At 40.4% G+C, this 24,208-nt stretch overlaps 1 protein-coding gene and 1 non-coding gene across 2 annotated transcripts in view; both read left to right on the forward strand.

Moving 5' to 3' along the window:
* MYO3B (myosin IIIB) overlaps positions 1-24,208 on the forward strand; it is a 381,433-nt gene that overhangs the window by 308,462 nt on the left and 48,763 nt on the right. The window contains exon 31 of the mRNA XM_060106164.1: positions 820-919. Within this exon, the coding sequence (XP_059962147.1) occupies positions 820-919 (100 nt within the window). The remainder of the gene's footprint in view (positions 1-819; positions 920-24,208) is intronic.
* LOC132495557 (U6 spliceosomal RNA) lies at positions 1,462-1,568 on the forward strand. The gene has a single exon (XR_009533287.1). It is a non-coding gene; the product is annotated as a U6 spliceosomal RNA (small nuclear RNA).

Consider the following 24,208-nt stretch of genomic DNA (forward strand, 5'->3'; position numbering starts at 1 on the left):
AACTGTTAGTGATAGTTTGAAAGCTTTGAGACAAAAGCCCAGCTTGCTAAAGAATTTTGGTTCAGCAGAGAGACAGGGAGATACAGTGAAGAGAGAATCAAAAGCCTGGGAATTTGCTGCTGAGAATAAATGCTAGCTGCTCCCTGAGGTGATTTGTCTGTGCACTCCACTCTCTACAGATGTTAGAGCCTCTTTTTGAGTAAGGACCTGAGGTTCTTTGGTAGCACTTTGATATCCTGCTCGAATTCAATATGTGAAATGGAGGCGTCTCTCTGTGACTTGGAGCCCACAGCAGGCTTTGAAGTCTGATCCAATTTTTACTGCCTACTATTTGATGTTGAAAGGATGAAATGAAGAAAATGTACAGTTTTTGCCAGTAACTCTGCTGAGCATATGTAAGATTAAAAAACAAAATCCTTTGGATGATATACTTAGAAATGTTAAGTAGATTAATACCTTCCTATAGGTTTTCTTTTTTCTTTCTTAGGGATAAAAATTAGTATAGGAGAAAATCAGCACATAGCTGTTTTCTATATGGACTATAATTAATTTAAGAGGGGGCTAGGTTGGCTTGTTCAGAGGAAGAAATAAATGGATGAAGCAAAAGGTGTTGAGACTTTGCAGCTAATTGCCCCAAGGAGAGGACCTCTACTCAATTCTACTGCAAGACACATGCAACTAACCACATGACCCCAATATACTTAGATTTTTCCCTAGTACCATTGAGGTTAAGGGTCCCTTAGTTAAATGGAAGCCAAGTTCTGAGGCTGCCTCATCAGAGGATAAAAATAATGTTTCTTTTACTGGGTCTTTCTGAAGCACTCAGTTTCTGGGACTGAGTCTCTGTCTTCTCAGACATGCCATGCTGCTCCAGATCGCCCAGGACTGAGTCCCTCGAGGGGAGCCCCTGCAAAATCTGGTAAGAAGAACATTTTGAATTGCAAGCTGTTTCTACCATTTGCATGCTTTTGTACTTTTTAATGAGTTGTTTAGGCAGGACTGTGTAGAAGGCAGATAGTAATATAACCTAATGTTAGCAGAAAGTTCAGGTTTGGGAAGCCATAAAGACTGGAAACAAAACCTGCATTAAAAGTAGCAGTTTAGGGCCTCCCTGTTGGCGCAAGTGGTTGGGAGTCCGCCTGCCGATGCAGGGGATACGGGTTCGTGCCCCGGTCTGGGAGGATCCCATATGCCGCGGGGCGGCTGGGCCCGTGGGCCATGGCCGCTGGGCCTGCGCGTCCGGAGCCTGTGCTCCGCAACGGGGGAGGCCACAACAGTGAGAGGCCCGCATACCGCAAAAAAAAAAAAAAAAAAAAAAAAAAAAAAAGTAGCAGTTTATCACCCACCTGTGCCACTGAAGTTTACCTTTTTGAAGGAAGAAAATGAATATCAAAGGCCATACTTTTCCCTTTACTTGTAAGAACCTCAAATTAGGAAACTGCTTTAAAACTTTATTTTCTAGTGCTCGCTTAGGCAGCACATATACTAAAATTGGAACAGTACAGAGAAGATTAGCATGGCCCCTGCGCAAGGATGACATGCAAATTTGTGAAGCATTCCATATGTTTAAAAAAAACTTTATTTTCTTAAAGGAAAGATAAACAATTGGCCAGCTTTCAGTGGAGCAGATAGTTCAGGGTCAAAATCTAGGGCTTGGTAAAGACTATGGATTTACAGAGAAGTTCTGCCCTTTTGGCAACACAGCTGTTCTTTCAGCAAGAATGTAGACATCTTGCCACACTCTTATGGAAAATAGAATTTTTGGCCCCTTTTCTAAATTATTCACTACAAAATATAGTAAAAAGTCAGTTTGGGGCCATATGTATGGCTATAATCAATACTTCTGGAAGATAAAATAGAAGCATGATCATAAGAAATATTTATGAACCAGGAAATATTAAGCACAAGGTGGATCATTCCAAAGGAAAAAAATCTTTTCAACTTAAAATACTAATATTACACTTACTGTTGACATCATTTATTTTTCTGAAATATGCAGTAGTTTCTTAGGTTTCTCAAATTTTCTTAGTCTGTTTTTCAGTGGCAAAGTAGTACAATATGAAGTGGGAAATGCATAATAAATGTGTTAGGACCTTCAGTTCATACAAAGCAAACTCTTCAAGAGAGATGAGAGAGGATTAGTGTATTACAGCAGAACCTTTTAAATGAATATGCCAAAAATGATAAAACTGTCCAATGGACTAATTTCCCCACAGCCAGATAGTGTTTAGGAATAAGGCCACATGAGGTACGGGTAGGAGTAGTGCAAAAAACAAAATTGAGGGAAAAGATGGTGGGTGGAACAGAATCCATTATTTGGATTGGCATTTTCCTCTATCCAAACAGACAATTTCTACCTTTTAATTGGGATATTTAGACCATTTACATCTAATGAGATTGTTGATATATTTTGGTTTATATCTATCATCTTGCTATTTGTTTTCCATGTGTCCCATCCGGTCTTTGTTCTCTTTTAGCATTCTACTTTAAAATACACGTAAAAAGAAAATTTTAAAGCATGGTTGAGTAGCCAAAGGCACAGATTCTGGAGTCAGACCTGCCTGGATTCAAATCTCTGCTTTCTTGTGTAGTGTTAATAAAGCTATGTAACAACTCCTTACCTGCATAACTACACATGTAAAATGGAGAAATGGTAGTTCATAGCCAAAGGGTTGTACTGAGGATTAAATAAGCTAGTAGGAGTAAAGGGCACAGCATGGTGTCTGGTTCATAGTAAGGGTACATTATTGTGTCAGATGCTGCCGTGGTATTTACTGCTATTGATATTATATAAATGCACATTAAGTATAAAAAATGGGTAGAGAAATAAAGTTCTTACTGTAAGGCATTACGTTTTGGTGGTATAGTTTAGGAGGAGTAAAAATATATTGCATTTTTAATTAACTACTAAAGAGACTTGTTGGATTATAGGCATCTTTCCCTCTCTTTAGAAAAGTATCCCCCAAACTCAAACTTTTTAATAAGTTTCACATCTGATTTGCTGTAAATGGTTCATATGCACTCTCCTGTCACAGTTGCTCCTTCCTTCCAATCTAGATGGTTTTCTGTTGGGTTTGCCACCACTACCATGACTTCTCCTTAAACTCTTGTAAACAGTATCCTAAGTGGTCTTCCTGCTTCCATTCTTTTCCTCCTTCAGCTTCCCTCATGCACAGATATCAGAGGAGCTTTTCTAAAGCATACCCTGATCATAACATTCTCTTCCACTATAATCTTCAGTGGCTCCCCATTGTTCCAGCATCGTCTCTAAACTTCTTGGCATGACATACAAGGCTGTCTCTCTTCTGGTCCTAATCTTTCTTTCTAGCTCTATCGTCCGCTGATCTCTCTCCCTTATTCTGTGCTTCAGGATATCCAAACTACTCTCTATCCTGCACACATGCCCAGTGTGTTCTTTCTCTCCTCTGTGATTTTGCTCATGCTGCTCCCTGTGCCCCACCTGTCCTCCTTTACTGTTCATTCTGAGTCCTCTCCGTTCTTCAGAGTCCACAGTGGCTTCCTCTGAGCCCTTTGACTTTCCTTTAGTACTTACTGCCTTCTGCCTTGTATTACAGTTATTTTTATGCATCTACTAGATTGTAAACTCTCTGGGGTCCTATCTTTTCATTTCTGAATTCTCTCCTCGCAACCTAGCCTAGGTTCCCAAATTGAATTCTTGAGCATCCAAAGCTGTGATGAAATATAGTGGAAGCAAGAATGAAATGAAACTCTTGAGTAAATGAGTCAGAGAAAGTTTTAAACCGTATTTTTAATAACCCTGGAACAAAATAAAAGATCTTTTAGGCACCCCCACATAGGTAGAGCACACCGGTGGGACAAGTTAAAAAGATCCAAGTCGTTTCATTTTGTTGCTGTTGTTGTTCTGAGCAGGGGGAGAGGGAAGGAAGGCTTGGGCAGGAAAAAGCATTTATAAATCAGATTCCTCCTGACCTTGGAAGGCAACGAAGATGGATTGAAGAACAAAAGTTGTCCAGTTTTGTTTACGTTTTCAAGGTGATAAGCTGCCAAACTAAGAGTATATTTATTCTGCAGGAGACCTTTTAGCCAGTTGTACCTTTATGTTTAGTTCTTTGCCTTAAATGACCCGTTATTTCAATCCATGTTTCTGTGAAAGCCTGAGAATATTACGACCTTTTCAGTTTTAAGAAAACACCAACACCCAACGATTTTGCCTTCTACGTGGCCGTGAGTGCTAACTTCACTGTTTCATAAAGGGGTCTGGGGGATATGGGGGTGGGGGGAGGCAGGGAGTAAATCTAAAGTTGCTTAATCAGGCCATCTCTGCTTAGAGCAGGCAGGCGAAAGAGCACAGATGTGGGGCTTGGACAAAGTCTGTCTTCTGCCCCTCAGTCAGAGAATCTCAGGAAGGTCCTTAACGGATCCATTTGAGATCGACTCATTCCTCACACGGGAGAGGAAAGCACAGTATACCCAGGAAGTTCATAGTACGAATCACTTTGCCACTGATCCAAGCAGAAATTATTTAATTGTACTCACAGGCATATATACAGACCTGATCTGGCTTTACTATGTAAAAATTTACTCTTTTTAAAAAAATTGTATTTATTTATTTTTGGCTGCATTGGGTCTCCCTTGCTGTGTGCGGGCTTTCTCTAGTCGCAGCGAGCAGGGGCTACTCTTCGTTGCGGTGCGCAGGTTTCTCATTGCGGTGCCTTCTCTTGTAGAGGACAGGCTTCTAGGCTTGCAGGCTTCAGTAGTAGTGGTTCGCGGGCACTAGAGCGCAGGCTCAGTAGTTGTGGTGCACGGGCTTAGCTGCTCCGCGGCATGTGGGATCTTCCCGGACCAGGGCTTGAACCCTTGTTCCCTGCATTGGCAGACAGATTCTTAACCACTGCACCACCAGGGAAGCCCCAAAATTTATTCTTTAACCATTTGTTCTGCTATGTATTTATTCAGCAAACATTTATTAACACTTACTAAGTGCCAGGAACTTTCCTGGGCCAGTGCCTCTCAAAACAGTTTTAAAAGACTCGTTCTGGGTTGGGTGTTTTAATTTCCAGTGTGCACAGTCTGATACTTTTGTGAAATATAGTAAAAATGAATTACTAGGTAAATAATCACACATGTAGGTGTGGTGTCCGTATCAAATTGATCTAAACTTTTCAAAATTTCTTGCTCTAACTTAAATTACTCTAAATTTCTTTAGTGATCTAATGATGGTTGGGACCAGTAACAAGAGTCAGCCTGCAGACCACACTTCAGTAGCACTGTTCTGGGCATGTGTGTTACATCAGGGAACAACACGGTCAAAAAGTCCTGTCCTCATGATGCTACATTCTAGCAGAGGGACAATAAACAATATGCATAATCCATGAGTCAGTTGTATGGGATGTTAGAAAGGCAAAGTGTTATAGGGGAGAAAATACAGCAAGAGAGATTGGGAGTGGCCAAAGTGTGGAGGACGATTTACTTTTAAATAGGGTGGTCAGGGTGGGCTGCACTGAGAAGGCTTGAAGGTGGTGAGCTAATTAGCCATGTGGATATCTAGGAGAAGAGCATTACAGGCAAAGGAAACAGATGAGGCAGATGCCCTGAGGAGAGAGCGTGTGTGGAAAATGTGAAGAGTAGAAGGGAGCCCCGGTGACTGGAGCTGAGAGCAAGGAAGAGTATCATAGGGGATGAGGAGCCAGCTGATGCAGGTCCTAACAGACACCCTGGGGATCTGGTTAAAATGAAGGTTCTGATTAAGCAGGTCTGGGTGACTCCTGAGATTCCTCAGTGCTAAGGAGCTTCCAGGTGTTGCTGATATTGTCCACATTTTGAGTAGCAAGGGTATAAACTCAGTGAATTGGGAGCGACTGGGTTGAGGATAGACTACAGACACTATCAATGTGTGAGATATTCTATGTAAGTTACAATTTCCAGACAGCTGAAACTTTCTAAAACCTACAACTGCCTTTCATATTAAGTGTACTGGACAGTTCTCCTTATTCTCAGTGTCTCGGGACATGATTATTAACAACAGTTGTCACACTGGCCGTAACACAGAGAGATCCTTGGAGACCATTGTGAAATGGGACCACCTACCCGTGCATTAAATGACCCTCAGCCATTATGATTTGTACTTAATGTGCCTAATTATTTTAACTTTCTTCTCTCTCAACACGAAGCTGGTGTTTCCTGCTATTGTTAATGTGCTCATTTTTTGTAACATACTTTCCTTGCACCTTCTCTCTTTTTCTCCTTGGTTGTGGCCTAAAAACAACAGGTTTTAAGCATTTTTTTCTGCATTTTATCAATAAAAAAAGGGACCTGAGTGGGGGATGTGAGGAAATCCCAATGAATGAAAGAAAGGGAACTGCCACAGATGTAGTAGGTATTGACTTTGGGCACATGCTAGGTGCTTTACCTGTATTTTCTTAGTGTGACGTATACAAGTTTAGTTTAAGTTTGTGACCTGCTTGTTCAGGGACCATCATTGCCTGCCCCTGGGTTTCCTGTGATACCTCACCTACATGAGGTAGTCCTGCCCTTGGTTATCTTCCCGTCTACAGGTAGTATAAATTATTCGTATTTTTTTGAAGGTCAAAAAGTCATTTTTTGACTAAGAGTAACTTTAACTACATGGCTTTTTAAAGATGGAGCCTAGTACATTTTTAGGGAGCTGGGGAGCAGGTGGTATTGTACCAGCCTCCCAAGGGGGTCACAGTGGCAGTGTGCAGTGTCAGGGTGTGGTGGAGCCCCCTTCCCCTGCCAGAGCATCTAATTTTGGGCTTTAGTGATCTGGTTTCAGATCTTTCTTCAGATTTGCTGAGCAAATCACACACCCTTTCTTTTACCCACTTCCTTCTCTAATGCCATCTACTTTGTTATTTGCCTTTACCTTCCTCACTGCTCATCACTAAATTTTGTTGATCTTGGCAGAAGTTCAGCTATCAGAAAGCAAACTTGGGCTGTATTTTATCCTTGGAACTCTTAATCCTTAGGGTGGCCAAACATCTCAATTTTCCCAGGACTGAAGGTTTTCCAAGATGTGGATTTTCAGAACTGTTCCAGGCAAACTGGGACAAGTTGGTCATCCTATATATAATAATACTGGAAGTTGAACTTGATTGGGCCGAGAACTAATTTTTTTAATTAGATCACTGTATCAGGCAAGACTGAGCCTTGGATCTGTGCTACAGAATCACCTCACACTGCTGCCTGTGTTTGGAAGGGGATACAAGCAGCTTGCCAAACCACAGCCACTGTGATCATAAAGGGCTCAGATGTCGCCCATTTGACAGGGAGAGCGTGTTCCTACAACAGAGACTCAAAGGCAACATAATCCCTGTCGGGAAAGCACATGGAAGCCAGACCCTATGGAGGCAAGGCTATTGGGCCTCCCTGTCCCGCACCCAATGCCATGGCAGAAAGCCACATACAAGGCTTAGAGGCCACTCTTGTGCCCTCACATATGGGTCATCTCTGGTGTTTTGAATCCCTGCTCTTTTTGGCTCCCATATGGCTGATCCATCTTTTCTTCTTGCCTGGGTGCCACGGAACTCACCATAAACCCTCATCATGAAGCCTCGGTTTCAGGACTTTTCTCAGTGAGATGGTAAAGGAATTACAGGCCTAGAATTCTTACCTTTAGTGCGGGGGGGTAGAAAAACACACCTCTTTGTTAAAGGATCTTTTTTAGGCCGTTGATTCTCAAACTTCAGTAAATGTCAGTATCACCCAGAGCACTTCTGAAAACCCAAGTTGCTGGCCCATTCCATAGTTTCCGATTTTGTGTGGGGTATGGGAGAGGGGGGATTTGTATTTTTATCATGTTCCCAGGTGATGCAGTGCTGCTCGTTGGGGGACTGCCCTTTGGGAACCACATCCCCTATCTCTATGATACTATATTGAATCAGAAAAAGTGAACTTTATATATATGGCTTTCTATTCTTTCACTTAACAGACACTTATCAAGCACCTACTGTATGCCAAACACAGCCCCCCAGTGAAGTAAGACACTTAAGAGACAAATGCAATTCTAATGGCTGGGTCTTTGCAGCTGTTATTTTCCGAAGCAAGTTTGGTAACATATTGCGTGTCCACATTTATCTCAAGCGGTCTCATTAAATTCTCAGGAAGTTGTCAAGAACAAAGTTTCATTTACTTGTAACTTTGCTATAGAGGAGGAGGAGGGGAGTGTTCCAGACTTTTTAAAGTGTCTCAATTTCTGAAGTTATTAGAAATTACTGCCTTTAAAAGATACTTCTATTGTACAAAGTCTACTGCCTCTGCTAGCCTCCCGCAAGGCAGACGTGCTTAAAACCCTACCAGATCTGAATATTTGCTTGTACCTCTAATATGTATGTCATTGCCATAACGTTTGTGTCCTGGCTTTTTGCAAAAGAATTTAGGCAAGGCCAACATAAGGAATGCACAGATTGAGGCTTGAAGGCATGAGGGCAGAGGAAAGGAAGGAGAAAGAGGAGAGACTATAGTTCTCCTGATCCCAAATTTAATTTCTAACCTATAGCCCCTTTTATATTAATCACACACCTTCCCTATTCTGTTTAAAAGACTTTCCTCATTTTACTAGATCTTGTGTGGGTCTTGCTTAATTTTGTAATTTTGGAGAATGCAGAGTGCTTGGGTCATCAACTGCAGTCATGGCCGTTTACGCCAGCTGAGGCTTCTGTGCAAAATGGTGGCTTTCTACAGGAATCGTATACGGTACCTACCAAGAGGCAAAGATTCCTTTTGGCAAAGCATTTTCCCTGAAATTTGGGGGTGTGGAGGATGAGGAAGAAGGGATGCAGTCCACATAGGTCGGCACTGCATCCACCCCTCAGCCAGCTGAGTCAGTGAGATTTGGGCTCCCCTGGAGGAGTTGAGGCTGGAGGGGAAAGTGGCTGCCACTGTGAGGGCTGGTAGGTAGAAGCCATGAGGTCATTTGTCAGCCACAATTCTTAAGGTCACATACTTCAGGGACAGCCTTGTGACAGCCTGTTCTCATTCTTGCAGCTCATTAAAGCCTGTTACAGAGTTGGATAGTTTGGGGACATTATTTCTGCTTAGATTGTTACTGCAAACATCTCTGAGGAGGGTTCAGCAGAAACTTGTACAGTACTTTCCTGAGTGCATTAGGTCAGGATGCCCTCTTTGCTGATGCCAAGTTAGGTTCTGGCATTGACCCAGGATATCAGGAGCGTAGCTGCCAAACAACGCAGGGCAGGGGTGGGGGCATGTGTGAGTCAAGTTAGGGTGCTTGGCTTTCAGAATTGGACGTTGATGGCATGGCTGTAAAACGTGCCGAGAGGAATTTTATTTTTACATTCTTTTCTTACTCGATGTATTTGAAACAGCACAAATTCACTGTTAACCTTGACTGCCTCATTTCTTTCATTTTAAAGGATTCTTTTCAACTTTAAAATGAAACATAGTTGTGTAGTAGGCGTGGAGTGATTTTTCTTTTTTGCTTTTATTTGTTTTCCAAGATTGGGAGTAATAAATTTTTTGAGTTTTTTTAAAGTGAATACTGTTCTTTAATAGTTTTGGGTTTTTAGAAAAACTGAGCACAAAGTATTGAGTTCCCATACACTCCCTTACCTCTCCCTCTCCCCCCAGTTTCCCCTATTATTAATATCTTGCATTAGTGTGGCTTGTTTGTTCACAATGATGAGCCAATATTGATCTATTATTATTAACAAGGTCCATAATTCACATTAAGGTTCACTCTTTGTGTCATACAGTCTGAGTTTTGACAAATATGTAATGACATGTATCCATCATTGCAGTGTCAAACAGAATAGTTTTATTTGCCTAACAACCCCCTGTGCTCCACCTGTTCATCCCTTCCTCTTTTTCCTTAGGCTCCTGGCGACCACTGATTTCTTTTTTTTTTTTTTACTGTCTTCATAGTTTTGCCATTTCCAGAATGTCATAAAGTTGGAATCACACATATTATACATTAGTATATAGCCTTTTCAGATTGACTTCTTTCCATTAGCAATATGCATTTAAGATTTCTCCATGTCTTTACATAGTTTGATAGTTTATTTCTTTTTATTGCTGAAAATAATCTATTATATGGACATACCACAGTTTGTTCACCAAGTCACCTACTGAAGGACATCTTGGTTGCTTCCAAGTTTTGGCAATTATGAATAAAGCTGTTATAAACTTTCTTGTGTGGACATAGGTTTTCAACTCCTTTGGGTAAATACCAAAACGTGTGATTGCTAGATAATATGATAAGAGTACCTGTTTAGTTTTATAAGAAACTGCCAAACTGTCTTCCAAAATGACTACACCATTTTGCATTCCTACCAGCAATGAATGCGAGTTCCTGTTGTTCCTCATCCTCACCAGCATTTGGTGTTGTCAGTGTTCTGGCTTTTTGCCATTTTAATAGGTGTGCAGTGGTATCTCATTGTTTTAATTTGTATTTCCCTGATGTGGAGCATCTTTTCATATGCTTATTTGCTATCTGTATAACTTCTTTGGTGAAGTGTCAGTTCACATCTTTTGCCTGTTTTTAAATTGTGTTGTTCATTTTCTTATTTGGAGGGTTTAAGAGTTCTTTGCATATTTCGGATACCGGTCCTGTGTGAGATATGTGTTTTGCAAATATTTCTCCCAGTCTGGGGCTTGTCTTTTCATTCTCTTAACAGTGTGTTTTGTGGAGCAGTAATGAATTTTTTATGTATATAATCAGGGAGAAAAATGTTTTTAAATAAACCTGGCTCTCATCTTCGTATAGTACCCACTCCCTTTCCCAGAAGAGGAAACAGCCTGAGAGGAACAAGGTGATTGGTTGTTCAGTAATTGAATATGTGAGGACCGTGACATGAGTGTGTTCCCTAAATTAAATGTAATCAATTCTAAGTGTTATAGGGAGGCAAGAGAGACATAGTCCAAAATTAAATGAGGGGGAAAACACTGTGGTTATACAACTGTTTGTAGAACCATGGTAAGATTTTTCTCTGTTTTCATTTTTATTTGACTCTCTTTTAAGTAACTAGAACTCCTAGAATGACCAGGAAGATTCTGGGGTTGTCCGCTTCCAGTAAAAACTGTACTTAGCAAGAGAGAAATTGTAAGTTTAAGTTCAAAGAGGGCTGGGAGAGAGTGAAATGCACCTTTATTACTCATTCATTCAGGTACTCGGTCAGCTGATGTTTACTGAGCAGTTATTAAGTGGTGGTGCTATATTGGGTGCTGGTGGTATATAATGCATCAAGATCCAGGCTTGCCCTGTGGGTTTACATTCCTAGGGAGAAATGGATAAGTAAACCTAAAATCAAATCTCCTTCGGCCAGGGTGTTAGTAAGATCGAGCCTTGGTGACCCCTGTAGTTGTTCTACGACAGGGATACCTTCGTGGTCTCATGGGAGCAGAGAAGGGTCAGTAGGCTGACACCAAAGCTGAGAACTGAAGGGGAATCAAGAACCAGCCAGGCAAAGAGTGAAAGATGTTTCTGGCCTTCTGCCTGTTCCCTCTTCACACCAGGAAAAGCTCACACATGAGAGATATCAGATTGTGGTTGTTTTGTTTTTAACCTAGTTTTAAATTCTGAAATGTAACATGCTGACAGAAAAAAAAAGGTTTAAAAAAGAGATGGACAGCATAATGAATTACTATAAAGTCCCTGCGCAATTACAGCTGAGATCAGAAGAGAGAACTTGCAGCACCTCAGAAGCCTTCTGCTACCCTTTCCTGATGATGACTTTCCTCCTCCTCCCTAGAGGTCACCCCCTAAGTATGCATCCTAAATATCATAGTTTCCTTTTGCCTGATTTTCAGCTTTGTATAACTGGAATCACACAGTATATATTCTTTGGTTTCTAGCTTTTTCTTCTTCTTTTTTTCTTAACATAATATTTTAAGATTAACGTGTTTGTTTTCAATGCTGTACAGTATCCCATTTTATGAATCGATTCTTGTGTCGCTGGGCATCTGGTTGAGATCCTTTTGCTCAACCTTCTCATTTTACAGATGAGAAAACTGAGTCCCAGTTGGTCACCCCAGAGCTAGAACCCAACCCAGAGCTGTGTTCTAGGGAGAAATCAAGGAAGTGATGCCTCTGGACCAGCTCTCAGGGCCCAGATCATTCTTTTTTTTTTTTTTTTTTTTTTTTTGCGGCACACGGGCCTCTCAATGTTGTGGCCTCTCTTGTTGCGGAGCACAGGCTCCGGACGCGCAGGCTCAGCGGCCATGGCTCATGGGCCCAGCCGCTCCGCGGCATGTGGGACCTTCCCAGACCTGGGCACGAACCCGAGTCCCCTGCATCAGCAGGCGGACTCTCAACCACTGCGCCACCAGGGAAGCCCCCAGATCATTCTTGATGGTACTTTAGATGGCCATTTTAGCCTCTTAAATGTATTCTCCTCTTTGCTCTTCAGAGGAACAGAGAAAAATAGAAACCTCAAGGGGCTGAACACTTAGCTATATGTTCAGTTGTAGAATCTGAAGTCTGCTACATTACACTCAAGTTATTTGACTGTTTGTTCCTGGCCAGAGTTTAGGACTTCATGGGCTCTATCCTGATTAGGCTCAAAGGCAAGAAGGCAAAATAAGGGACATAAAGCCATGCCTGGGAGATTATTGGAATTAGGTGGAAGTGTTTTGTTTAGCTCAGACTGCTGCTGGATTTAGATTAAAATTACTTGTGATTTAAAAAAGGGAACAGATACATTTTTTATAAAACTGTGAATATGAAATTGGGATAATGACAGGAGGGAGAAGTTGAAGATAAACAATTGATATTAAATGAGTCCACAGTTTTTCTCCCAACTCAGAACAATCCACAGCAATCTCCTGATCACCTGCAAGTCACTGTACTCTATCCTAAACCAAAGCCTTCCTGAGCTCTGCCCACCACCCCAAACCTGTCCACTCCCACATTTTGCCCATATTTCCACTGCTTTGCTAGTATTTAAGCCTTTTATTACACTGAACTTTCCTGCTCTGTGATCTGTGTTCCTAGGATGTGTGTGTGTGTGTGTGTGTGTGCGCGCGCGTGCACGCGCGCGCGCGTGAGTGTTGGAGACGCTCTGGCAGCTTTGAGGGAACTCTGGGTCAGAACTTTGTCCTTCAAAAATAAGACGCTGGATTATGGGCTTAACGCATGAGAATAGAGCCTGGCATATGTAAAGCACCTAATAAATGTTTAGCTGCTGCCGCTGCCATTTCTCCCTCCTGAAATGAGAATCACTCCTGAAAGCACTTAATTTTCAAATTAACAACTCCTTCCTTCCTTCTATTCAAATTGTCAAGTCTTATGGAGTGCGCTAAGAGTTCTACAAACTGCATTTGTTTTTTTCTCGATGCCACCACGAGTCTTAAGAGTTTATCACCTTGGAACTTTACCACATTTAAAAAGCGTGGGACTAATTTGTTGGTATTTTCTGTGTCTGGCAATTTGTGTAATGGGAAGGAGTCATGTTTCAGTAATCTGCCTAAACGGTATACGGACTATTTAGAGCTCCCACCGACTCAGAGCCCCATTTCCTTTCTCTGCTGTGCAGAAGGTCTGTTAGCCTGCTTGGCGGTAGGTAGTTAGAACAGCCAGTCTACCCAGACATTAGGCTGGGTTTGTCTGACCTCATATACACAAAGATCAGTGGTCCCAAAGGAACACTTCCTTTTTAAAGGAAGAAATTAATGATATCCCTTTTCATTACACTGGTGCCGGGAATTTTCTCTAAGCAGCCTCTTTTAAAGAACAAATTCAAACAGGCCCCAGCAACAAATGCAAGCGATCTACAAAGCTCTTAAGGGATGAGTTTACACACTATCCTAATTTCAAAGGAGAAGTTTTGATGCCAGGACACAATGGCTGGGCTCTCCCAGTGGGCACACACCAACTTTAAATGCCAAACTCTGCATTTATGCAGAAATCAGATAAGTGCAAAGAGCTCTAAGCTTGTTTCAGCTCTTAACTGATATGTCCTCCAAAGGGACAGTTTGCATGCTAACTCATTACCCAGGGTCTGAATGTTTGGGGTATGGGTGGGGGACAGAGCATCCAAGGACCCACTCCAAGTCTCCAAGGGTCAAATTACAAAGTGTCCGTTCTGTTTGCCCTTCACTGCTATATTTATCCACACCCAGAGCAGTTCAGCTCACAGCCTCACACTTGCACTCTGCCCTCTGATCAACTTGGGTTGCCATCTGGGGTCCAGGTTCTTCTCATGTGTTGTGGGCTGCCATTCTTTGTTCTAGACTGCATCCTCTTATTCAGTTTATTAATGGAGCCTCCACTTCATGTAGCAGTTTCTACCAAACACTGTGGGAAAGCACTGGGAAAAGGTACATCACATTATCTCTCCCCATAAAGGGGGAGTTAAAATAGATGCTCCCTCCAACCCACCACTCTGAGCAAATTATTTGATGAACAACCTGTAAATAATTGCTGAATGATTAGAGGATTGAACACACACTGCATAAAAGTTTTGCTTACATTATCTGTAACCACTGAATTATAAATATTGACCTTAGAGTGATTATCTTCTCTCTAGCACTCCTGACAAATGGTCATGCAGACTGATTTCATGCATTCTTTTGCAGACTTTTTTATATCCTGAGCCCCTTTGAGAAGCTGATGTAATCCACGCCCCCTAAGCCCAGAAAAATGGACAAATGCACAACTGCACCATTTTGCGCATAATGTCAAGGACTTCCTGAACATCTTCATGGTTCCATAAGGGTCTACATCACACGTTAAGAATCTCTATACCAGTGAGAGTAGCTGACTAATTTTGAAGACTATCAATTTTATGGTTAGAAAGCTTGATAGAAGTGCTTTTCTTCTTGCTTCACAGTAACAGAACAATAAAAGAAAATGGCTACTTCCTTTTCCATGTGGTAGTTCTTCGAGTATTTGTAGATTGTTATAGGTTTCTCAGTGAGACTTCTCTTTGGGGCCTTTGACAGTGTAATTCATCAAATAACCCTTAAAAGCTATGGCCACATTAGGAAATTTTTGTGCCAGGATCTAAGGCCTTGGAGCTAGAAGACATGCATGCAGTCCAAAAAAGATAGGGGTGTAGTTCTCAAAAATGCCAAGGTAGGTTGCTATAGTATTTTCCTTCTTCATTAAAATAAAACAGAACAAAACAAAACAACTGATCCCTTTAAAAAAATTTTTTTTAACCTCAATTCTCTAAAAGACTAAAACATTGAACTCTGTTTATATCTCCATCACCTTAACTCTTTTTTTAATTAAAAAATATTACTTAGGGGACTTCCCTAGCGGTCCAGTGGTTAAGACTTTGCCTTCCAATGCAGGGGGTGCATGTTCGATCTGGTCAGGGAGGTAAGATCCCACACGCTTCATGGCCAAAAAAACAAAACATGAAACAGAAGCAATATTGTAACAAATTCAATAAAGACTTTAAAAATGCTCCATATCAAAAAAAAATCTTAAAAAAATATATTACTTAGCTATTGCTCAATTTTCCATACTTAATACAAGAGAAGGAGAATTCTTAGTAGAATTCTAGACTGAAAGATGGAACATAAAGATTGAGATAAAATCATTTTACATTTTACTTTGAATTCCCTGCAAAGTGGGGCTAATATTTTCCGAGCCACTTGTAAATGCTCAGATACTTTATGCACAACATACATTAGCATTTTTGCTCTCCTTGAAAGCAGTTACTTCCTGGTTCTCATTAATATCAATCTGAACTTAGGTGTTACCCTATTTTGACTTCTTAGGCCACTAATTTTATAAAAGTATTAACGGTCCCAGAAATCTCATATGTTGTATTTTAGAGTTTTAAAATCGCGCTTGGTTTTTTTCTCTCATTGAAGGCTGAATTATATAACTAGATAGAATTTAGGAAGAATCAAGATACAGTTAAAACAATAACAAAACCTCATAAAACCCCCAAATAACCAAAACAAACTTGACTGAATGTCTAGAGATGAGGTATTTGACTCGGCTTTAGGCAGTCAGTTAGCCATCACTAAAAAATGAGTAGGTTGGACCAAGTCATGCCTGAATTCCCTAAAGTTACAAGATTCTATGTAAGTAAGTTCAAGAAACGTATCAGACAGAATCCCAGGAGGAAATAGATTGCACACTCAAATTAGGATAGATTGGGGATTGCTTAATAAAGGGATTATTTTAAAAGGTTATGGGGAGGATATAAGGAAACTATAAAGGATAGTAGGGATAGTATGGTACCCTGGGGGCTAATGAGAGTGGAGCTGTTAGCACATACACCTAAAAGACAAGGAAAAGTCATGGCATCTGGAACCCAGAAGGAAAGATCCATGTGAGTAGAAGGGTCTTGAGAGATGACCTTCAGTCAAGAACACAGTCAACACAAGACAACCACACAGGAAGGAAGCTGTGAAATAAGAGAGAGTATTTTATCTCTCTTTCCTCACTTTCTTCCTTCCTTCTGATGTCCTGCTAGGGCTTTTCATTGGCCAAGCCACTGGGAAGCCAGAGTCCTCCATTTAGGTCAGCTTCTGGGTCAGAGAACATGGTAGAAATAGATGGAGAATGGATCTACTGGGAAGAAAGGATCCAATATAACTTCAGTTCCTAATAAAAAATTCACACTCTCTTTCACAGAGATGAAAAATACTTCTTTGGAATATATTTTTTAAATAGTGCCTTAGTAAGGAATTGTTCTCTGCTTAAATAAGAGACACTGGAATACAGTGACTTCAGTAGATAAATGTTCATTTTCCTAATGCCACCAGAACTCCAGAGGGTAGGCAGTTTTTGGTATTGATTCAGGATATCAAGAATGTCAGGCAAGGCCAAGCCTCTGCAATTCTCTTGGCTTTCTTTTTTTCACGGCCTCAAGATGGCTGCTGGAGCTCCAGCCATCGTGGCTGCATTCTTTGTGAAAGGACAAAAAGGATTTTCCTAGAGGCCCTATGCAGTGCCTTCTGTTTACATCTCACGGCCCTCCTTTATCTGCAGGAGAACCTAAAAAAAATATTTAAGTTGATCATGTTGTTGCCCCTATGATATAAGCATTCTATTGGGAAAGAAGCAAGAAATAATGACTGTTGAGTAGAAACTAATATTGTCTACCCAAGACAGAATTTAATCTTCTCAGGTGCATATGCTAAGGACATAGTTTCAAAGGACATAGTTTCATGCTGGTTTCTGATCTGGGGAATTTTCAAGTCATATGAATCAAATATTCCCTCCTGAATGATCAGATTTAGCCTCCTATCTTTCTTCATGGAATATCAAGGCCTGCAGTAAAGAGAAAGGCCACTTATAAGAGATGGCTATAAAATTCTAAGGCAGATTTTCAAGTGTGTCTTTGAAACAGTTTGTCCAAACAAAATGAAACTATTTCTGGTAGAGTCTAGAAATGGGAGAAATGGAAAAGACACACTTGGTTAGCATGCTGGTAGAAGTATAAAGGAATAATTTTTGTGCAGAAATATTTTGCAGTGTATATTGAGGGACTTTAAAAAATGGTTAGATCCTTTATCCCAATAATTTACTCATAATCTGCCTTTTAAAAAGTCTAGAAAAAGTTAAGAGAACAACTAAATAAATTTGATGCCGCTATATTGTGGAATAATATATAACTATTAAAATTATATTACATTACATAAATGCATTTATGATAGCATGGGAGTATTGGTTTTATTATCATATTAGCCTAAGGTTCTGCTGCAGTTTTTTCTTGAGTATTTTAACTCTCTAGGTCTCCCTTTCCTTTAATATCCAACCGAAATGGCTGGAGCCCCCATCCTAGTATTAATAGTAGGATTTATACCCTCTACTCCATTGCTGCTCGTCAAACAAACAAACACCCCTTCAGAAAGAAATTGACCAAGAGCTTTAAAGGGACGTTCATAAAAGGAAAAAATACAAATGACCTATGACTATATGCAAAAATGTTCAACCTCAAAATTTAATAAGAGAAATGAAAATTTCTCTCTTATCAAACAGGCTGTGATGAAAAAAAGACAATACCTGGGCTGTCAGGAAAACGAGGAAACAAGGGCACTCATATATAGTTTGTGGCAGGGCAACAGCCTCTTTTAGGGCAAATCTGCCAATATATCATTTGGCCCAGCAATACCTGCTCCATAAACTTATCCTCTGTACATAATTGGATAAACACATTGGAAGCAATATATACTATTCTGTGGCTAGTTGTATTGAAGTATAAAAAGAACCCATTGATGTTCATTCTTGGTCACTCTGTGAATTTTGGTAGATAACAAACAGGGAAGTGCTTGACATGGTACCTAGCACACAGTAGGTGCTTAATAAGTGTTTATCAAACGATAAGTTATTTCAGATGGGTAGACACTTTTGGGGAAATAGGTTTTGTCTCAAAGAGTATCTTGCATTTTAGTCTCGTGTTCTGAATATTTCTGGTCAACATTTGTAGCTGTGGGACTAGAGCTTAGGAGATAGGGCACAGCCATCTGTCAAGAACAGTGGGAGACTTTAAGGGATGAGATTTCTGTTTGTCTGTCTTTCTTGTCTTTTTTGTACAAATTGATAATAAATGTGGTCTCCAAACAAGACCGGAGAAAGAGATTAGTAGTGAGCCTTGGAAAAGTCTGTAGGGGGCAAGGTAGACCAAATCAGGTTGCTTTGTGATTTATTTAGCTTATGCAGTGCTTTGGGTGAGAGAAAAATTAACTGGGTCATCTGATTGACAAGCATAATCATTTTAGATAAATTTGCATAGCCTGGAGAGATGGTCTCAGGCCCTGCTGAAAGGAGGTGTAGCTTGCTTTCAAGTCTTTTCTCCTCCTCTGCTCAAACACTTTTCCCATAACACACCTGAAAAATCCCCCAACCTTTGTTGCAAAAGAATTTAGCTACAGTAATCAGTGAAGACAACTTGAAATATTGGACTTCATATCAGCAGGTTACAGCACATTAAAATACGCTTGGATTTTAATGATGAAAATATGTCGAATTAGAAACTTCTGCAAGTTGCATTATTTTCTCAGCAATTCCCAACAGAATATGTTTCCCAGCAGAATATGTTTAAATCACTCAATGTAAGAAAGCATCTAAAATAGGTTAAGAGACTTGTTCTTAACTGTTTGTGTTACAAAGGGAAGGAGGAAGTAATGCCACTCAGTTAGAAGGACTTTGGATAGAAAATTCAATTTAGGTATATAACATGGTGTCTAAGAAGAAAAATGAGTTTTAGAAAATGGCTATGGCATTTTTTTTTATTGATTGTAATGCCTGAGAATTTTTACCATGTGAATTGTATAGGCAATTAAAGAAAATAAAGCTTACATTTTAGTCTCATTTTGGATATGCATTACGGCTAGAATTCTATTTTTTGGATTTTTCTAAGTTCTGCTTACCCCAGCAACTAAATATTATTATCCACTTTACAGAGAAAGTTATGAGTGGCTGGTAAGAAAATCCTAATTTTTTCCACAGCATTTTCCCCTGACTAATTTATTAACGTTATCTGCACCAAACTTATTCAAAGTATTGAAATCTATGGTGTTATCAGACGAGGCTGGCAAAAGAAAGCTCAGTTTTTAAAAAATTATATGCCAAGTGTGAATAGAGTTGGCATTTTGAAGAGGGTCTCACTCTCAGTAAGTAAATCTTCTCAGCATAATTCTGAAGCTCAAATGTTTCTGATTAGTGTCCTGCTGTCTTATTGGTACCTCCTGTAAGTCAGAAAGATTAGTAGAGTGCATGCGGTCCTCACATCTCGGCGTGATTGAGTCCAGGTTTGAGAGGAGGGCAGTGACCTGATGAAGAAGTGCAGCCTTCTCTGCCCGAGTCACAGACTCAAAGCTTTAGAACTTTAGCATGGGTATTTGTCAACCATCTAATCTTTAATATTGTCGTATTTTTTAAATGAGACACTCAGCCCGGTGGCCTGTGGGAAACCGGTTATAGAATTTTTGCAAGCAACCTTTAGTTAAAACAATTTGAACTGCATTTATAGTCATGAGGAGGGTGTTGTCTTTCCAGAGACTCCTTCTAAGAGCAAAAATAAGACGATGCAATGCAAGAAGAAGAAGGAATGATTTCAGTTATAAACTTGATGTTTAGTTATAAGCTTATTATTATATATTTGTAATAATAATTAAAATATATTCTACTGAAACTGTCATTCTAATACTAAAATTATAACTAGATGAGTATTAATGAAATCAATAAGAATTTCAATAAGATCTTTGTAAATTTCTTTAAGTTTCTCAACTGAAAATGTTAAATTTCTCCCCTACTGATAGATTTTAGGTGATGCTAGTGAAGATTGCAGGGGATTCAAAGAAAAGGACTTATAGAAATGTTTGAAGCTGTCTTTGGACCTGAAAGTATGACATTCCTTTGCTCATATAAAAAGTCACATAATGAAATGTTTAAGAAAGTTAACAGGGTACAGATCGAATCAGAGCCGCAAAGAACAAAATCACTTGAGCTTCACTTCTGATCAGCGTAAGATGTTTTGTTTGGGTCCTTTGGCTAAAGTTGGAAAGGAATGATGTGCTGTGTGGCTCATCTCAGGATGCTGAGATGCCTCCAGGCAGAAAGTCCAATGGAAAAAAACAACTCTCAGCCAGACTCACAAAGTGAATGTCACCGTGAGGAAAGCCACACCTTTTATTGCTTCTTATGGGGAACAGAAATAACTACAAGTGTTTGTAGAGTCTTAAGTAGTCTTAACACAGACCCAAACTGTGAAAAGCTCGATGAGATTAAGGAGTGGGGTGATGAAGAGTCATGCACATTTTTATGTGCTTTCAAATAAAAATTTCATATTCCATTTAGGAACTTTTTAAAGAAGTGATAGTGTTAACATCACCTAGAAGCAAATACATTTTCCAATAGGTCTTCGTGATGTGCTGCAGTGCACTGCTGGGTTGTTGGGGAGTTATGCTTGTGGCAATATATCGAAGCAGTCGGGCCAAACTGGGCAACTGGAGCGCCTCTGTTGGCCTGGCTCGCGGGTTGTGCCACACGAATAGTACCCTTTTTTTCTGTGTGTCATGACCTGGCAGAGGCTAAAAACCTGCTTTGCAAAATTCCCGAAGTCTGAAAGAAGGGACGTGTAAAATTATTTTATGAGTGAATAAACAGAGGCAGAAAGAGTTCAGCATCCCCTAAAAGGACACATGACATGCGTGGTGATAACAGGCCTGGAGGGAGTCCAGGGGACTTCCCGTCGGGCTTTTTTGCTTTCTTCACTTGACCACACTGACACTCTAACAATAAATACTCAAAAAAGTTCTAGCAAATGTTCAGGAGTGACGGCATATGGAGCGTTTGATTTTGTTTGTGTTTAAAATACGATTTCCAAACAGATGGCATTGGTTTAGCTGTTGTGTGCCTTTGTATCTTTTTGTTCTCAGTAAAGAGATGAGAACCATAGCTCTTTGAAACATCCAGCTCCCAGGTTTGTATTCCATAATCTGCCTCCCCACGTTTGCAAAGTTACAGGCTTTGTCCCTAAAATGCGTTTGTTTGTCAGTGAGATTACAGTGACTCTCAACAGTGGTTTCAGCTGGATCTTGGGTTAAGGCAACTGTTTCGTTGAAAAGTTGGATGGCCAGGGACGAGGCTTACAAAAATGAAGTCAATGGCATATGTGTCCTATTAGATAAGTTGGTATTTAATATCCACATATATTTTTAGACATCCAGTCTGTCATTTTTCCCTTTCAACCTTGGTGGTGAGGGCAGTTGGAGGAGAGAAAAAAAACAAAACTTAACATACTAGAAATTCATAAAATTGTGAATATCACTTTATCATCATACCTGTACTTTCCCATTAGCTGGGACCTAAATATTATTCCAGGGAACGTTAGCGTGCCAGTTTTGCTTCCCCTTGTCTCTATTTAGCTTCCCTTTTGTCTGTATTTAGCTTTTCCTGATAGCTCTTCACCCATCTTTCCAAAAATTAGCTAAAGTCAGTGTTTCCCCACCAAAAAATGCAACTTCCAGCAATATTCAAGTAATATGTTCTTCTCTTCGCACTGACGTGGTTGATGTCTTAGGTAAAAACTGGTATATAAGAAGACATGCTTAATCACCAACAGCCTCTGCAGGATATTTCACTGGAAGCTGTGAAGCTGTACTTGAATTGTAACCCATAAGCAGAGGAGTCATTTTCTTCCTGGGACCTTGAGAGAGAGAGACTCTGTAAAACCAAACTGGGTTATCTTCTCAAGCTTCAAGTTTTGAATTGTGGTCCATAGAAAACTGAGAGTCATGGAAATATTTTGCTCTTTTATTCCCTAAATTCTAGAATTCAGGATATTTTGCTAATTTTTTTTTCTGCAGGATCTGGCTCTTTTTAAGTGTTCTCATTATAAGGTGGTGTGGATTATTTGAAGACGAGAGTATTTGGTAAATGCTTCATCCGACTAAACCTAATTTAACTAATTTGGAAGAGGATTAAGGAGACTCAGACCCTGGTATGATCCGGGGGGAAGAGCCAAGAGTAATGTACTGAGCTGCCAGAACTATTGTTTCAGACGTTGTGAAATCAGATTCAGATCTCATACACAAGTTCTTGGCTGAAGAAAAAGAGTTTTCCAGTTTGGAGAGAAAACCAGCTTCTCCCAGCTGCTGTAACAGGAGCATGAAAATGGTGTTTAAAGGAAAGAAAACTTGCATGTAAAACACTGGTTTGAAGGGTTGGAGTCCAATTGATTTTCTGTCTTCCTTTTTAATTTAGCTCCTTTTCTTAGGCTAGGTAGCCTTGGGCTACTCTGGATAAAATTAATCTTTTTTATATTGGATCTTTGTTAACAAAGTAACAATATCCCCATTTCACAGATGAGGAGACTGCTGCTCCCAAAGGTTAGGTGCCTAGCGCACACTCACACAGCCAGGAGCCAGGATTCCACGTGGGTTCTTCTCACTGGAAAGCCTGGGCTGTGGACCACTGTGCTCTGTCATCTTCCACAGCAGACTGATTATTCAACTCAGTGTCGTTGCACACTGTCTCAGTCTGTTACAGCTGCTGGAACAAAAATGCCACAGGCTAGGTGGCTTTAACAACAAACATTTATTTCTCGCAGTTCTGGAGGCTGAGAAGTCCATGATCACGGTGCTGGCAGATTCAGTATCTGGTGAGGGCCCTCTTCCTGGTTCATAGACAAGGATCTTTTGGGTGTCCTCACATGGCAGAAGTGGTAAGGGACCTCTCCCGGGTCTCTTTAATAAGGGCAGAATCCCACTGAGGGCTCCTCATCACCTCCCAAAGGCTCTACCTCCAAATACCAGCACACTAGGGATTAGGATTTCAACATATGAATTTGGGAGTGGGGGTGGGGAGACGGATACAGACTTCTAGTCTGTAGCAGACACCTAACCCTGCTTTTTGGTGGTTTTCCTTAATTACTGTTGTATGGCGGCAGGGCTGATTTTATTTAGCAAGTGACCCTTCTGATTACTGGTTCTTAAGAAAATAATCATTTGTGTTTTATTCTGGCCTAGTTTTTAGATTCTTTATTTGCAGTTTTTCACTGTGGTTTTGCAGATGTCTGGACGGTTTCTCCGTTATTGCAGGTATCAGTATAAACATTTATTCTGCAAATTAGCGGCACCCCAGCAACCCATCTGTAAGTGATAGGCAGGAATTTGAAGTTCTCACAGCCTTCTCCTTAAGCCTCTCGCTATCATCGTTCCCTAATGTGGTGCTCGGAACACAGTCGGGACTCAATCTTTGTGAAATAAATTGTTCTATCTGATCATCCTGAAAGACTCACCAATAACATCTCCCTTGCTGATTTAGGATTACCTCCTAAAAGCCTGCTGTTTACATAACCTTATGTTTCTCAAGATAGTTAACACTTAGATTTAATTTATCAGACTAGCTGGCTTTCATCTAGCAATGAGTAATTTCTAAAGGAATTGGAGATGTTGGTGGATGTTTTTGAGCAAGAGCAACTAAAAGATTGGTTCATTTCTTGAATATACACTCATTTATCAATTGCTTTGATACAAGCCACAGAAATAGAAAGATGAATATGATTCTATACCTGCTGTCAGGTGGGATAATTGTTATTATGTTGTTATGTACAGGCTGAAATGGGAACCCAGTGTTAGGGCATTCAGCTTGCACTTAGGAGTAAGGGAAGGTTCCAAGAGAAGATGAGCCTGAGAAGTTTCTTCAGGGCTAACAGATGGAGTTTGTTGTTTCGGAGCATAGGCTGAGCTCTGAGGAATAGTAGGAAATGAGCTGTAGAGGTAAGTAGGTTTCAGATCAGGAAGGGCCTTGTGTGCTGAGCTGAAGAGTGCCATCTCCTGA

This window comes from Mesoplodon densirostris, chromosome 8 (genome assembly GCF_025265405.1).
Source record: "Mesoplodon densirostris isolate mMesDen1 chromosome 8, mMesDen1 primary haplotype, whole genome shotgun sequence".
NCBI lineage: Eukaryota > Metazoa > Chordata > Mammalia > Artiodactyla > Ziphiidae > Mesoplodon > Mesoplodon densirostris.